The sequence below is a fragment of the Rhyacophila brunnea genome, unplaced genomic scaffold (genome assembly GCF_057557595.1).
Source record: "Rhyacophila brunnea isolate RB1 unplaced genomic scaffold, BYU_Rbru_1.0 scaffold_12, whole genome shotgun sequence".
Taxonomy (NCBI): Eukaryota; Metazoa; Arthropoda; class Insecta; order Trichoptera; family Rhyacophilidae; genus Rhyacophila; species Rhyacophila brunnea.
Genome location: NW_028232774.1, coordinates 27612916 through 27631446, shown reverse-complemented (window position 1 = coordinate 27631446; position 18531 = coordinate 27612916). Strand labels below are relative to the sequence as shown.

At 32.6% G+C, this 18531-nt stretch overlaps 1 protein-coding gene across 1 annotated transcript; it reads right to left on the bottom strand.

Moving 5' to 3' along the window:
• Window positions 1-4876: 4876 nt before the first annotated feature.
• LOC147078023 (lysoplasmalogenase TMEM86A) lies at window positions 4877-18486 on the bottom strand. Its single transcript, XM_085961120.1, has 5 exons — window positions 18272-18486; window positions 15758-15927; window positions 11909-12102; window positions 7866-8092; window positions 4877-6517 (listed from the first exon to the last, which is right to left on the bottom strand). Exons 1-5 carry the CDS (start codon window positions 18290-18292, stop codon window positions 6275-6277), a joined length of 855 nt encoding a protein of 284 aa, XP_085817246.1. The 5' UTR covers window positions 18293-18486; the 3' UTR covers window positions 4877-6274.
• Between the last annotated feature and the right edge of the window lie 45 nt (window positions 18487-18531).

The window sequence follows — 18531 nt, the reverse complement described above, 5'->3', positions numbered from 1 at the left end:
CAAGCTTTAGAGGAGGATACAGCACTATGGACCATATCCAAGTCATCAGATAAATCAGAGCGGTAACAGGAATACAGGCTGCCGCTATCCATGGATTTTATAGACTATAAGAAAGCGTTCGATTCCATAAAGAAATTTTCAATACTCGATGCACTCAGAAATCAAGGAATCCCTGGGCGCTATATAAATATTTTCAATAATAACATACAGTAGCGCAACAACATCTCTATAAACCATCGCGCATTTCCTATCAGCAAAGGAGGCCGACAAGGTGATACAATCTCACCTAAACTATTTACAGCTACCTTTGAAGACTGATTCAGGCAACTTGACTGGAATGACAAGGGTCCCCCCATAAATGGAGAATACGTGGGTCATCTGCGCTTTGCCGATGACAATACATAGTAGTTTGCAAGACTCAAAATACTTCCAAAGCAGAATGCAGGAACTCGCTGAAGTAAGAAACAAAGTAGGCTTGAAAATAAATGTATCAAAAAAGAAAGTCATTTTCAACTGCTTTGCGGGCCAAAAAGAGATCCTCATCAATGGCATTCAGCTCGAACAGGTGAATAACCACATCTATCTAGCACAACAAGTGTCTATAGATGGATGCATATTTGATGAAATTGTTCGCAGAGTAAAGCTAGGCTGGAGTGCTTTTGGCCGCCTGAATAATTTCTTCAAAAATGACCTCCCACTGTGCCTAAAGCGCCTACAGCCTAAAGTGTTCAACCAGTGTGTGCTTCCCGTAATCACATGCGTGTGAAACATTGACTCTAAGTAAAAGAGAGATCCAGAAACTTAGAGAAGCGCAACGTGGTTGGAGAGGTGCATGCTGGGCATAACGCGAAAGGAAAAAAGAGGAATGAGTGAATAAGGAAGCAGACAAGGGTTTGCGATGTAATGGAGTTCATTAAAAGTTTCAAATGGAGATGGGCTGGACACATAGCTCGAAGAAGAGACAATCGTTGGACAAATTTAGTCATCCAGTGGTATCCAAGAGGTACAAAACGTCCACAAGGTAGACCTAGAGGCCGCTGGATCGATGAAATGATAAAGTTCTGCGGAAGTACTTGGCAACGCAACGCACAGGAACGAGAGAAGTGGAATCAGCTTGGAGATTAGCGAGGCCTTCATCCAGCAGTGAATAGATTCAGGCTGATGATGGTGATGACATAATCAAATTTAAAAAAAAAAGTGTTTGGCTTTGTTATATTTATACCTATAAATTTTTTTAACTTATAAATTGTTTTATTTTGGCTAGGTAAATAAGATACAAATCCACATTAACAAAATATCTTTAGAGGCAGAAGGATGTAAATCCACACTACATTTTTTATTTTATTTTTTTTAGATATAAAATTGTATTATATTTATTCCTTTCTTACATATTCCAGAAGTACTTTAATTGAATTAGAATACAAAAAATATTGATCATTCTATGTATATTTTCTTGGAAGTTATTCCTATTATTGGAGTATTCGTTTAAAATAAAAAATTGTTTTTTGGCTCTCCTGAACAATTGGGTATTTGGCACTTGCATCCGTCTGCCTCTGAGGTACAGAATTACATAAGTATATTTCGCTTGACAAGTAACAATTATTAGCAACATTATTTTGTAAACGCACGCTTTGGCGCGAAAAGGTGGAAAATTGTATTTAAAGGCGACGTTCAAGGCTCGGGGTAGGTTACTGACTGACCGTACCTACTCTCGATCCTTCGTGTGCCCAGAAACAGATAACGGTAACTTTCTTTTTGTTTGTTTCGCTGTGCATCCTGGTCTAACCTTGACTCATTTACAGTTACAATAATATTATCATTATATTCCCAACTCTGTCGATTGCAGGATTTTTGATGGGGGATTTAGGCATTATGATATTTGGTATCAGTAGCTATCTTCATCAGTAGACCAGCAGTCCTTTTTTTGCTTTAATTTTATACATTTTAGTCATCTGCTACCCGGAATAGTTCAGTAGAGCTACACTCGTACCAATCATGGAAGTTCTTAAGCCACGAAATGCGGCATCGTCCTCCGATACGCTTACTGTAGATCTTTCCTTGAATGACAAGTTGGGGAATGATGTACTTTTGTCCTACCCCTGTTTGGCCTTGTTATACCTGGAGAAAGCATGACTTGTTACGTGCGAGGCAAATCGCACCGTTTGGACAAGGCCTAAGCCTTGATCCGTGTAATTGTGCATAAGGGAAAGGGGTATAGGTGAATCATTTAATTTTGGATCGGTTCAAAGAAATAACACATTCATTTTAAATATTTCTGGAGAATTTAATTCAATATAAATTCACTCTTCATAACACATCACAATCATAAACTTATTAAACCATCGAATTAAGTGATTTTTCTATCACATACTTTGTAAACTAAACATTATTTCGCTTGTAATATAACTCCCAAAGAGAAAACAATGTAAAAAAATATATCATACATAGTAGGTGAGAAAAACATTTTTTTTTATTTACACATTCTATCACAGGATTTTTGCATTTTAATATGTTTCAACTATTCCCTGCTCAGACAAAAAAAAAAATCTGATGTGTATTTTTTTATCAGTCTTGAGATGTGTACATAATTGTAAACACAAATTATATTGAAGTTTGAACACTATTTATAAATTATTTTACACAATTACATTATTTTTTAACAAGTGCATTTTTGCATCCAACGCAAAAAAATATTGTTAATTAGAAACTGAAGGATGAAAAATTCGAATTATACCTACTTACGAATTTTGTATGACAATAAAATTTGATGTTTAAAATTGATTTCGGTTTATGAGTATTTGGATGATCATTTTCTGTTGTAAAATAGATTTTTTAATATTCACACTTAAAACAAACTAATATTTCTACACTATTTTGGCTGAATAAAAGTATATTATACACATATTTCTAGTGTCATCTACTAGTCTATTGTGTAAAATTAGTAAAATACAGAATACATATTGCACTCGGCACATAAAACTTGTCCAATAGTATTTCCTACTCAAATTTTCACATATAGAAGTAAAATAATAGTATAATTTTTTTTTTAATATTGTACTTTTCTAAGGAAATCAAATTAATATTATTATTTTCAGGAACTATTTGATAAAGAATTCTAACACTAATTATAAATCCTTATAATATCAATTATCACCATAAGTAAAATAGAAAAAATATTGACACTACGATTAATTATACAATATTCCTACTACGTATTATCATTACAGTGATATAATAACTATAGCTATAATTGCACCTCTCAAAATATTGATTACACCTAATATTTTTTTATGGAAAGACGTAGTGACATCTAAATTTAATATTCCAAAACCAAACCACATTTTATACACCAACACCACAACGAATATGTATCAGTCGACAATGATTACTTACAAGGGACTGCCATATTTCACTTAAATATTACATTCGATCTTTTACAAATTAAAAAAATAAACAGTAGGTACCTAATGACGTTATATTTCACTGTTTCAAGATGTCATAAGTATGTAAAGAAAAGAGAAATATAACCTTTTCATCCAAATGTGTAAAATACACTTTGGTTGACTAAAACTTACACAGATAATTAAATGCTGTCATTTGTTGTTCAATAATAAAATGCAGCCATAAATATTGACTTTTGACAGATTCAAAAAATGTTAAATCATTTCTGTTGTCAAAAATTAAAACAAAAATATAACTTTTTAAAACAAATCTACAATTAGATAGATAAGTAGCTGAATTTGGAAAAAATATAATTCAGCTGAACTCTACTCGGAGAATACAGAAACAGGACACTATATTGATATTATAAATGAATAGGTTACTGAACAGAAGAAAGTAGGTATGTTTTGAGAAAATTTAATTTGATTGAAAGATTCGAAACAATTGACAATCAATGGTGAAATGGACATAATTATGTATTTGAACGAGACGATATATTATAACAGTAAACTCCCGATTATCCATTTGCGGATTATCCGGTTTGCAGATTATCCATGCACGATACGGTGTATACAACGATATAATTCGAACTGATATTAGAAAATCATTAAAAGATTCCTGCAAACAAACCAAAATCACAGATTTTCTTGATAAATAATGAGTATTAAACAAGTTAAAATAATTGCCTGCTTTAGAAGTATATAATAATATGTAGTATTTTATAAAGAAAAAACCATAGTTCGGATTATCCATGTTTTTCGTTTATCCGTGCCGCATCTCCCCACCATTAGCCCGGATAATCGTGAGTCTACTGTACATCTCTTATTTGAAATACAACATTTTTACAGCATAAAGGTGTGATGCAGACTGATATTTTACATATAATTCAATTTCAGTAAAAACTGGGCATAAAATATCTGTACACTAATCGGGGCTTGTATTTTCATAAAAATTATATAAAAAATATTAAACGAAATATTATTATGGTCACACCAGAATCTAGCAGTGATCAATCATCGCCCAGCCAACAAGGGCCATTCAGCACTCAAGCAAAGCTAAATAGTATTTATTTAAAAAATCAACTCATTCTTTTCAAATTAATATCATAATATCATCATAAAACAAAAGCTCTTATAGCATAACTTTTTAGCTGAATTTGTTGGTGTTAAAAAAATATAATAGCACCTGTACACGTGCATGGATTTACTGTCGACAATAGAGCTTATTTTTAACTATCGTGACAATAACTGTTTACACGTAAAGGTGCTGACTGTCTCTCCAATCTCATTCTTCAAGAGTAAGCGAGACGCGATGTTGTCATTTTATACTACTATTTGACAGGACGTATTGAAAATCGGTTAACTTCAAAATGAGTAGTTCGTTTTTTTACCGGCAGGTTAGCCATTATCGTTCCACTGCGCAGGCAGATCTTACTTGCGCATTAAAATTCAGAAGCTTCCAAACTTGTTTGATTCATGGACGCAATCTTGCCAACTGCAGGATAATACATGTTTACCCATACATTTTCTTAACGGGGTATAATATTATGTAATAGGTAGAATCAGGATTATAATAATCTTCTGTATTTTTAAACCAGATTGATAAAATGATTTTACAATCTGATGGAACAGCTGATAACGTTATAAATAAGTATATTTTTTATTAGAATGTTAGTATGGCTATTGAAAAATTGCTTTGTAGCCTTGGGCATCGAAATAGTGATAGTATAATATGTGTAAAATATATTTTGAATATTCATACAAAATGCAAGATGGGAGCCAATGTTTTATTATATTTTTTTCAGAAACTATGTTTTGTTAATCGTTGGGTTTCTGTCTGCGCAGTATAACAGCCAATATAATATGAAATCTTCAGTCTTCGAGAAAGAAAATAATGGATTTGTCAATCTGACAAATAATTACCGGTAAAAGTGCATCATGATTATTATAATTATCCATCTCTTCATAAACTTGAATTCTTGTAGAAAAAGTCTTCCTTTCAATACGATTATCATTCAATAAACTGTATGACATGAATATTTTTTTGAATTCTGAGGACTCCTATGAACAAAATTACATCAATCAACAACAGATAGCGCCACAGTGGGCATTTTCTCACTAATCTGACAGGTCCAGTAATCTGTCACTATGGCATTTTGATTTTGTGTAGTTTTTATACAAGGTTTAAATACCTATGAGAAACAAATCTCGATAAGAGAGTATTTTGGTAAAAAATATAAAAACATGTTTTGTTAAATTTTGTTCCTAATAATATCGTATGGGCTTCCACAATTTTATAGTGCCGATTTAATGAAATTCCACGGTATACATTAAAGTTTGCTTTTTATCTATGTGCATTTTCCCATTGAATTATAAGTAACAAATACATTTATACACACATGCAACTATACAAGAAAATAATTATTTTGTATATATTTGTTATGGTTTAAAAAACCAAAATTTTGTTAATTTTACGATTTTTGAGTTGTTTATGTTAGTTAGTTTGTCCCCACGGTAGAGTAGTATCTCGAATACTGCAGGTGTAGATTCGATTACCCGATTATCAGTAAAGTTGGTCGAATGGCTAATAATCATTCTTCATAAAAAGATGTGTGTTCATTCTAGGGAGCGGAAATGGTAATTTACTTAGGTTGCAACTTTTAGTTTCTTCTAAATATAATATGCATTATTACCAAATAAAGATGAATTCAGTGGTTCAATCTATGGTGGCCAATTTCTTTAATTACAAAAAATATATAAATTGAATTAACATCACGATCAGTATTTGAAAAAATTGTCATGAAAAAGAAATAAATCTGTCAAGTGAAATCATTTCAGTCATTTTTAGTGTTAATTACGGTAGACACTTTTGATACGCTTTTCTTGCTGGCAGTATGTTTGGAAGATAAGGGGACGTCCAGTGAAGACTTGGTTACAACTTGATCACTTTGACTCTTTTCCTTTGCGGCATTTTTTTCTAGAAGTTTCTGTTGAGCCAGTTTGTACGTGGAACTGGAGTCCACAACGCTGAGAGCAATACCGATTTGCGCAATGTAATAAGTGGTCATTATCAACATCTGGAAGAAAACAATCAATACTTTTATTACTACAATAAGGAAATCTAACATAACCAAAATTTGGACATTTGTGAAATTTTGAAAGTTTTAAAACTATGAAACTAAACCAAAATGCAGTCATTATTTATGGATGACACATTGAAACACATATTATATAATTAATAATCCATTAAAATATTAATCTTCTCTTATATACACCTATCTTAGATAAAATAATTAACTCATATTTTGTCATATCATGTTAAGCAGATGAACTTGATAATTTTATTGATAGCAGAGGACTTTGTACTTATTGTACTTATTTTTTAAGTCTCACCATTTCAAGATCATCTTGACAATATTAAATCAATTTTGATTAAAAATTTAATTAAAATATTTTTTATACTATAATTTAGGTTAGAACGAATAGTTCAAATTCAAATTTATTTATTTTACATAATAATCAACATGACAAATTATAAATTACAAGCATTCACGGCATTGTATAAAATAAGTGTTAACATGTTGAAATAAAAGTACAAAGAAGCACACCAAGTGAACTAGGTTGATCGACCCTATCTTAAAAACATATAAAACAACGTCCACCTAAATTCACTCTCACGAAAGAGTGCACATGTTAACCAAGATGATAAAATTGACTTCAAAGTTAAATATGGGATTGTAAATTCAATATATATAGTAACTGTTTTCAATATCCTGTTAATGGGATCTGGTTCGCAAATGATCATTATTTCTATTTGTTTATTAATGTTTTTAGTGTTTGAAGGAGAACATGTCGGGCCAAAACAGTCAAAGTAAAGTAAACAACATTATCTGTACATTGAGAACTAGTGTGTTCTATGTCCAAAGAGAACACTTTCGGGAAAATGTAATTTAACATCTTTCAGTCCCTCGATATATATGGATTTTCACCTTTTTGGTTTTAATGTAAGGTTTCTTTTATGAATAGACTCATAAGGAGATTTGGCTCCGAAAGATATATGTATTTAAATAATTTTCTATAACATACTGGCTTTAAAATACAGATAAAATATACACTGTGTCCATGGGATATAATTCAATATTATGAATTAAATGTTAATAATTTTTCATACAAACCAGTTATGTGTGTGAATCACACATAAAAAAGTTTTTACTTTGAGAAAACAACTCATAAATACTTTTTTTAAATATGTGTAACTTGTACATGTTTAATCCTCAGCACCTCAATCAATCTATATGAAGTACAATATACACAAAATAGAGGGTGGTGCGTGGATAAATTAAAAATATTGGAGAAAATTTAGATTAAATAACTTGACTCAGAAATTTGAATATGTCAAATAGAGACAGAATAAAACAACATTACCTGTGAATGAGGTATGGGGCTGTAGAATCGGTCGAAGCCGATAACGGCGTCGGAGAGGACAAAGAATATTCCTCCGACACAAGAGCAGATCTCAGTCCACGCCCATTCGCCCTTGCCCAATCTCACCCTGGCCATCGCTCGCCACACCATCGTAATCAGCATCAACGAATAGATCGGCACGCCCACAGTGAACACTCCCGTTGTGTTCTGAATCAGAAGTGACACGGCTGCAATATGTAAGAGAAGTTATTGTTAAAAAGAGTTACATGCTGTAACCAAATATAATATTTCTATGACGTAAGAATAATAAAATTTAATAATGTATTGGCTACCGTCCAATTGAAAATGTCCATCAGGATAAAACTGGTGTTATATTAAAATAATTATAAAGTAGGTAAAATATACTTGTTGACAAGACATTTTCACTTCTCCTTCCTAAAAAGTTTGTGTTTACTAGCAACAAAACAAAGACGTTGTCTCCTTGTTTACATTCATAACGTATGGCATTTAGCAAAATAACATCTGCCTTGGAATGACGTGGTTGGCTGAAATGGATTTGACGCTGTTTGAAAATAAACGTGCCAGATTTATCTACTATTGAAAAATAGTCCCATATTTAATAAGTTTTAAAAGCTATTTGATGTTGAATTTGGCGAGTTATGAAAATCACATGTGAAGCAGTCTTTAGGGAGCCAGTGAAAGAACCACTTTTGAAAAACTCTTAAATTGTGGAAAAAAACAAATAAATTAAAATTCTTTCCATCAAGTAGTGATAAAAATGAATACTACAATTTACCTGACTACTATCTCGACTTTCAATTATGATTTTCATATTATTTTCAAAAATAAAATAGAAAATAATATGAAAAACAGATCATAAAAAAACATTTATTGAACATAAACACGACATGCAATTAATTACTATGTACAAAGGTCAGAAACATCAGTGGAAAGAGAAAATAATAATGGGCTGTACACACATTGAAAACAAAATTGAAGGTTATGATAAAATGTGACAGGAATGGTCAAGGTACTGATACACCCCTGTTACAGGCGGGCTTCTCCCGGTGTAAAATAATCATTTAGTAGCTTAAGTCGAAACGTAACCCTGACCTCTAGAAACGGCTTCATAAAACATCTAATCTGATTCCTTGCTCAACCACGTAAGTATTTCTTTTTAATTTAAAAAGTAAAAATGATGATGGATGAAAGAGATAATTTTAAGACTAAATATAAGGATTTAAATATAATAAATTTTGCCGCGCATTGTGCGTGAAATCCTCGCGCGCCGGCGCCAGGGTCAGGCTCGTGATTCGCCGAATCAAAGATCACGCGATAAAATTTGGCCAATCACGAGAGTCCTTTTTTTGCTGGATGGCGTCGGTACGAGGAATTTAAAAAAAAAGAAAAAAGGATGTTAGTAAGCGTCCCCTTTCCGATAGGTACGGACCTGACGACTACCACTGTAAAAATCCCAAATATAATTTGTAAAACTAAAAATGTAAAATATAAACAATATCACGTTACGAGCACGAAGGACTGTGTTTTATTTACACTCCAACCGTTTGAATTTTTTTTTTTTTTTTGTGAATCCGGGGTTCGATGGACACCTGAGCTAGCCGCTGGAACCCCGGGGATCTCAGTACGTTGATTTTTATCCACGACAAACAACAATGAATTTTATAATAAACTAGAGTATGTCTGCGCTTAGTTGATAAATAAAAAGTAGACAGAAATATAGTTTAAATAGACTGATTCGATTTGAATGTAATTTATCCACCTATATAGACAACAGTTTTATCTTATAACTTTGGAACTCTCTTAGGATGTTGAGATTGAACTTTATTGAATTAGTACTAACAGTGTTGTCTATAAGCTGTGCAAGTTTCATCAATATTAGTCCAGTAGTTTTTGAAAATTATAACAGAACAAAATTAAAAAAAAAAAAAAAAACTATCTTGTGTTTATGGAAATAAATGGTCAAAATGTTTATTAAAATGTAAATATTTCGAAAATCATAGGAAATTAATGTTATAAGTGTCTATTATACAATTGAAATTCTTTATCCAAAATTGAGAGCAGCTGGCCATTTAGCGACACATGAATATTTCAATTGACACATCTTGTAATTGATATTAATGGATGGAGTACCCAAGGCCAATAAGGATATAAATAACTACATGACTGTCAAATCAGACAAATAACATGAATGCTCAGAAATGTTTTCGAGTATGACAAAACTACATAACATACTGAGAAATTTTCTACTGATTCCATGAATTTATTAGAAAATATTATGTTACTTGTGAGCTTAAAGTTTAAAGAAAAACCACAATGACAAATAAATTAATGTTTTATTTCCGTTAAAACGTGTCATTATCTCTAACGGGATATATATATGAGTGGCCATACAATTCCTGGGTTCATGTTCAAGTTTATACGTAAAATATAGGCGGCTCTCGTAGTGCAGTGCGTAAGGTGCTGGACTGCCATCCTGGAGCTCCGGATTCGATTCCCGGTCAAAAAATATTTACATAATCTAATACGTAAATTTCTCAAGCCTGGGAGTTTTACCACTGTAATTGGGCTTCACGGCCTATTGTGGTGTTTAACAAAGAAACAAATTATACAAAAAAAAAAAATATAATAAGAAATAGTTAATTGTATTAGAGTCAATATGGTTTGAAATTTTTCACTGTGTTCATAGAAACGCCTAAACAAACTAAAATCGTACTAGAATCCACATTTACTTTTGGCTGCAAACTGATCCATACCAATCTGCCGACATCTTAATGGTTGCATACCGTATCATACAAGAAAAATAATACATTGCAAAGTGGAAAATTGAATATAATAAAAATATATTTAGAGATGTGGCAATTATTTTTTTTACACCATTTCCGCTCCATGCATATGGAAGGTAAATTTGACGATGGTAGTGAATCATTCGCGCATCTCCTATTTGGTGCTTGGTGATAGAGAAGAAACAAGTAGAAAGATCCAACTACATTCAAGCATTAAATGGAAAAACAACATGCAAACGTCACCCGGGTAATGAAAATCAAGCCCGAATATTTATAAGAACAAAACTACAAACATAACTACGGTGGGCAGCAATCATTAATTTTTGCTAAAACAAGTGTTTAATTAAATGTCATGAATGTCTTATAAAATTAGTGACATTGTATAAAATATTTGTCAGATTTAATTCCTTAAATATTATTTTATCTCATTATTATTAAACTTTTTAAAAACAATATCAATAATTAGGATTTAATATTTTTCTTATTTCCGATTACTAAAAAAACAAATAACAAAAACAATGATAATGATTAATAAAATGTCATGACTTAAAAAAAAGAAGATTAAACAATTTATATCAAAACAAAATTCTTCATTGTGAACTAATAATTTTGCTGTTGTCAAGAGATTCCAAATTTGATTTTTTAATAACAATATCTAATCGACACAATTAATAAAACCATCATTGCTATAGAGCAGGGGTGTCAACTAATTTTTACATATTAAGATCTACTTTGGAGAAGAAAAATCTTCCGCGATCTACTTTTTCTGAAATTAAGGACATAGTATATAATAGGTATATTTTTAAACGAAAATAGAATCTTACCATGAAAATTAAATAAAGCGTTGTACATAGAAAAAATTATTTACATAACTGGAGTTAGGTATTGTATTTTGAATGCATAAATTTTGATGCTACAGAGCTTGGATTACGTATCCTATATTGTAAGGTTTCTACAATTTTCATATAATTTGGGGTGTAATTACTCAAACCATTTCTCAAACATGATACCGTTCATACATTGAAGTTGTTCTGTACTTCGATTTTATAATTTTCATTTGCGAAAATGCTGATTCGCACAAGTATGTCGAACCAAAACAGGCATACAATTTTTCAGCACATTTCAATAGATTTGAATACTTATCAGCTGGTAAATATTACGAATACTACAAATAAAAAATAATAGCTTTGCAAGCAAGACAATTTAGATAATACGCTAATACAGTAAAACATTACTCACCGTACGCGCATATAGAATACAACGTGATGCCGAGGGTGATATTCATCGTCTGGAATCCAAAAGCGAGGGTGTAGAATATTTGCGCTATGCCAAATGAGGCCATTCCGTGTAAGAAGTACTGCGGCCATATTAGCAGGGCGTCTCCCCCGCACGAAAACACCAGACCCATGAATATTCTACGAGAGAATATGTGCCTGGAAAAAATGCAACGAAGCCACTAATCAACTGTTTGTTTGAAAGGAAATTGATTTTCTTGAATCGAGGTCAGTAGAATCAATAAGTTTTCATCCATAATTGAAGTAGAGCAATAATTATTAATTACTATCGCATATTTTATGAAGTTTTCAGTGTTAACTAAGATATCGGTGTCGGGTTTTATTATCTTATGTAACACACGACAATGACTATGAGGAACAAGACTCGTTTATTTATGCATTTACAGGCATTCGCCATATCACGTCATAATTATTTTGGACCTGAAATCAAAACAATCCAACTGTATCGGTAACCAATGACAATTTGAATATACGATTATAAATTCGACATAACGTAAAGTAGTTCTATTGATGTTTGTATCCTTTTTCACGCATAAATAGGTATATGATGATGAGAATTTAAATAGAGATCAGACTAATTTTTACTTATGTCACTTTTAATTTTAGATTTAAATCTTCAGCTCCTCAATGGATACGTCAAGTTTTGTCTTTTCTCAAATATATATGTATTTAAACTATTATTATTTAATTTAAAGATTTTTCTGACGCTTATCAAAACTCACTATTTACGGGACATTTTCACTTCATGTAAGAATACATGAATCCATTGCCTCTATGTGACGTATAGTATTAGGTTACATTTAGCTAGATATCTTGATAGATGCTCATAATGGCCGAGCGGATTACGGATCGGCTTATAATGTCGTGGGTCCCAGGTTCGAATCTTGCATCTGGCATATTGTTTTTAATTTGTGTTTGAAGTCATAGTATGGACCTAATAGGTTGAGCAAGTGGCTAACACCCAATTCTTGTACAAACAAAAATCTGTTAACACAAACCTCCACTCTGTGGAGGTCCATATGGATTGGATATGGTCAAAAGAAAGAAAAGAAGATATCTTTTATACAAGTAGTTCTCAACGTTTTCAACTGGGTACCGACAGTTGACTCTCGCATGCCACTGATTTGGAACCGCTGTCTTATAAAGTTATATCAAATTCATGCTATAGTGTAATTCAGTCATTGTCCAAAAATCTTTAGTTTTTTGCTTTAGTTTAAATACGCAGCTGTTATACAATGGGTCATGGATTCGAATCCCTGGCTGAATCAAACACATCCTCATAAATTTGTTTAGAAACCGAAGATACAAGATTGATTTAATTTTCATAACTATTAAGTTGTCTTTATATGGATTTAGATAAAAGAATAATATTGTTTGATTGATTCCTTCAATAAATTACATATCAATCAAATTAAATCATAGATAATGATTGGTTTCTTTTGCATTTAAATGAGCTGAATAATTGTTTTGCTCGATTTTATTAAAATTATATAGAATTCATGTGGTCAAACTACAAATTTAACAGAGAAAAATTAATTTGTACACTGTAATTCTTATCAATACGCTCACTGTTTTATCTTCTCAAGGGAAAATACAAATCAAAATTGTCATATTATTGAAACTAACGTGTTTTCTATTACATCACAAAGTTAATTTTGAATAAGACCAGGGTCTTTATTCCATTGTACAACCCGCAAGTGCAATCGATCACGCTGGGGTTATTGAGTTGGTTACTTTATTGCAATCGCTTGGAGTAACTCAATAATCCCGTCTCGACACATTCCACTCGCGGTGGATACAGAGTGCATGGATAGATCAATCTCACTGAGAGAAATTCTAGTAGGCCAGCGAGTCCCGATTGCAATTTTTTATTGCAAAACATTTTTATTTCACATCATGAACAATACATGTAGATACTAAATATACGAGGGTGGGTGAATAATTCCTTAGAAAAAAGCATTAAAACAGTTTTTATTTTTGTATTTTTTTTTTATTTCTCAACATAATCTCCTTGGAACTCAATACACTTGGTTAGACGTTTCTCAATTTTTTTTAAACCGTCAGAAAAATAAGTTTTCGGAAGGTCCTCAAAATAAGCATTTGTCCGATCGATGACTTCTTCATTTGAAAAAAAACGTTGTCCACTTAGCCATTTTTTTAAGTTTGGGAAAAGGAAAAAGTCACTGGGGGCTAAATCTGGCGAATACGGTGGGTGGTCGACCAATCCGAACTTCAATTCTTCAATTTTAGCCATTGATCGTAAACATGTGTGAACACGGGCATTGTCCTAATGAAAGAGGATTTTTTTCCTGTTTAAATGAGGCCGTTTTTCTTCAATTTTGTTTTTTAGCTGGTCCAATAAAGATGCATAATAATCCCCTGTTATTGTTTTTCCTTTTTCCAAATAGTCAACGAAAATAATTCCACGTGCATCCCAAAATACAGTAGCCATAACCTTACCAGCTGATTTTACGGTTTTCGCCTTCTTTGGACATGGTTCGCCTTTCGCAATCCACTGCTTTGACTGTTCTTTCGTCTCGAGAGTATAGTGGTGTATCCATGTTTCATCTACAGTCACAAAGCGACGAAAAAATTCATCCGGATTGCGTTGCATGAGCGACAACAGGGCTTTAGAGGCCACCACCCTATTGCGTTTATTGTCGACTGTGAGCAAACGCGGCACCCATCTTGCAGAAATTTTTTTCATGCCCAATTTGTCATGTAAAATAGAAATGACGCTACCTTTTGAGATCCCTGTAACCTCAATTATCTCACTCAACTTTAATCTTCGGTCACTTAACACCATATCGTGGATTTTATTGATCATTTCTGGTGTAGTCACCTCTACAGGACGTCCTGAGCGTGGTTCATCCTTTGTTGATGTACGACCACGTTTAAATTCATTTAACCAGTTATAAATAGTTGCAAGTGAAGGAGCATATATGCCGTGAACTAAATCCAACTCATTTTTTATTTCCTTTGCTGTTAACCCTTTTATATTAAAATGTTTAATAACAGCTCTAAACTCAATTTTCTCCATTTTCCATTTTTCCATTTTCCACAAGCAAATTTTTTTTTAAATGTACGAGAAACACACAACAACCCGACCAATCTGATTGAAACTTCGCAGCATACTGAATCGGTAGTGCCGCTGCATGAAAACAAACCGCTTACAGTACTAGTCGCGCCACCTGTCGGCTTTTCTAAGGACTTATTGACCCACCCTCGTAATATCACATAAATTTGAAACTGTTATAGTTGACAATACGATTCAGTTTCATGTCAACATTTATTATGTGTACAATTTAATTTTGAGCTGATTGACTAGAAAATTACTTGGGCCGGTCTCAGGTCACTGATCCGCCCTAGAATGAATGTGACTTCTAGTAGTTCTATTAGCCATGACATTTCGAACTTGTTGAAAGAACCCTCGATGGTTTTAGAATTTCATGTCAATGTCAGTAGTAATTAGTAATTAATAAAAATTATTAGCAAGTTCAAGGAAGCTACAACACTAAAATATCTTGGAGTGATCCGTGACGTCAGTTAGTAATTAAAGTAATACCTACTTTGATTTAAAATACAAAAGCCAAGAGTCATTAGTTAAAATTTGTCGTAATTAAGTATGGTACCTTTAGCATAGTGGTATATGTGCGTGGGAGCGAAACCCGAGAGATGCAGGTTCGATTCCTGCGGGTTTTTTCTATTGGTTATAATATATTTTCTCAGAAGTGTTTTCAAAATTACGCGCTTAATATCAGTAATTATTGAAAGAATTAAAAAATATTCTCACTCGTCTCCGAAGCTCATGCCGTGCAGCAGAACGAAGAACATGAGGCTGAGGATGGGAGCGCATTTCACGAACATGCCCCACACGGAAGGCTTCTCCGTCGGGATGAACAACACAAAGTACACGGCCACAGACTTGAAGAATGGCACCAACTTCGGCCCGATACTTTTCAACTGAGTAACAAAAATTATAATTATTAATTTACACATTGTCTACTTGAAATATAAAAACACCCAAGATTTTCCTTGAAGTTTATGAGATCTACATGAAACATCATCATCATCATTATCATAAATGGCCCAATAACCCAGGCCGGTCCCTAGCCTCCTTCAGCACCCCTATCCTGGGCCAGTGTCCTCCAGGTATCTACACCGGTCACTCTAGCATTTTTGTTGATACTGTCCAACCACCTGACTGGACCTGCCAATCGACCTTTTGACTATCCGGTCTGGTATCCAAGACACATTTTTCTTGGAAGAGGTTGTAGAGCTCTAGGTTATGCCGAATGCGCCATTCTTCTCTTTCTAGTATGGGCCCATATATCCTACGCAGCACCATCCACTCGAATATATCGAGTGCACACTCATCAGCCTTGGTGAGAGTCCAACACTCCGACCAGTAGGTTAGTTTTGGTCGGATCACTGTCTTGTATATCAGAAGAATTAAATTAAAAATTATGAGCTACCGCTTGACTCGGCGCATGGATGATGGGTCAAATCTACAAAACAGATTAATAAAATGGAAATGTGAAAGTCAGGTACAATAGGCAAATAATTTGAAGATTGATTTGGTTTATTACTTTTTGACGGTCAGGTCATAAAAAGCAAGAAATACAAAGCATGCAGTGTCCTCAAATATTATCAATACTGAATGCGCATTTCGTTTACGTGATACAGGAGCAAATATTGAAAATAAAATACTACACTACTGCTTCACTGCACTACTCTCATTGGGCCTCATGGCCTATTGTAGTGTTAAGTAAATGAGGCGTTTAATTCCAAAAAGCAATAAGTCCATATTTGGTCAAAATCGAGAAAAAATATGCACGTATTCTTTAATTTTACACAATATGTATTGATCTATAAATTCCAAAACGCGACATAACCATACGAAAAAAATATTTTAAGTCTCGATTTATTACAAAAAGCGCCAACTCCGTGTTTCATAATATTTAAGTTTTTAAGTTTTTAAGTCAACCAATAAGGGAACGTTCAATATTGAAAAGGGCGTCTCCCATGCTGAAGCATCTGGTAAACTCATGACAGTGCCACGGAAATATGTGCCTTATGCGGAATAAATTTAAAAATGAGGTACAAGTAGCGCTACATCCAATTTTATTTTGCCTATATTTATTACATTTAAGAGTTTATCAGCTGAAACAAATTGCCATTTAGTTCTAATTTCGACATAGAATACAACGGAAAAAATAATCTCATGTTAATAGAAATAATTGAAACTTGAAACATAAAAACGTTGTTTCCCGAAAATATTGAATTGTGGCTTTTTGTAATTAGACGCCTCAAATAGAATATGTTTATACATATTTTTATTTAAATATACCTATTAGGTATATAATTTAATTCTTCAGTTTATTCCATATTTCTCCCCACTACAGAATTAAACCTTCTTACAGTCTCACCCAGAAGCCAACCCACTTCCCTTATTTTTGTATTCCTCGATTAGGTACCTCAGCGCGACACTAGCCTAACTAGAAAATCGTACAGGAGGGTGTTTCAAAGGTTACTTTTGTGCATTCTTAATTGATATTTAAAATGATTTTTTACACTTAGGTAAATATTTTATAATAAATCTATTTTTTTTATTCAAGACTAAATTAAGTACTTAATATACCTACTTACTGTGATATATTATTACCTACACAAGTGATAAAGTACGTAAGTATAGGTATGTAAGATTCTTTTTAGTGAAAGAAAATAAATAATATTTTTAAAAAATCCTCACACTAAAATTGCAACTGGGCTAGTTAGTTCTTCAGGACACCATGGTGACGTTATTGAAAAAATAAATTTCTAAGTGAAGTATCATAGTTTTATATCAATGTTGAGATTCGCTGTTTCATTGAAGTGGCATAATATAGCAAATTTTATTATTTTTTCCACTCATATTATGTTTTTTAGAGTTTTATGAAATAGGTACTTGCACCAGTAGGAATATAAAAATAATATTGACGAATTGATAATAGTATGAAATGTACAAAACCGGTCATAAGGTTCAATAAACTACAGGGTATAGGAATAGCTGACCCAACATAGAAAAGTCATTAGGTAGAAATAAATAAATGAAAACTGATCGTAATGATTTCTATGTTATTATTAATTAACAAAGAACGAAAAATATGTTCAATAGAATCGTATGTAGGTATTTGAAAAGTTAAAAACAACTAAAAATAATTTACGCCATGAAGTGAATGTTATAGGGAAAAATAGTTAATGATTATTTATAAAAAACTGAAATCAAAGCATGCATTATAAATAAAATAATATTGCAAGCGCTCACGATTTGCGTCGGAGACGTCATTTTTTCGGCGTACAATTTTATCTATCAAAACTAACACTGATTACCAAAAAAAAAAACAATTTAAGCACACTCGACACTTTGAAACCAATAACGTGGTGCGAACAAGTCCACCTTGTATTTTTTACTCGATAGTCGATTTGTATTTGCGTCAAATCATGTTTCTGCCAGATTTTAATCTCATTTCGTATGAACACAGCAACGTACTTGTTTTTTGTTTATTATTTAAAATTTCGCGATTG

What these genes read in the sequence shown, in the direction of transcription:
- LOC147078023 (XM_085961120.1), bottom strand. Translation starts at nt 18,292, where the DNA reads ATGACGTCTCCGACGCAAATC. An exon ending in TGACGTCTCCGACGCAAATC is followed by an intron (nt 15,928 to 18,271) that starts GTGAGCGCTTGC and finishes TTTGTTACTCAG; the next exon opens with TTGAAAAGTATCGGGCCGAA. An exon ending in GGCATGAGCTTCGGAGACGA is followed by an intron (nt 12,103 to 15,757) that starts GTGAGAATATTT and finishes CATTTTTTCCAG; the next exon opens with GCACATATTCTCTCGTAGAA.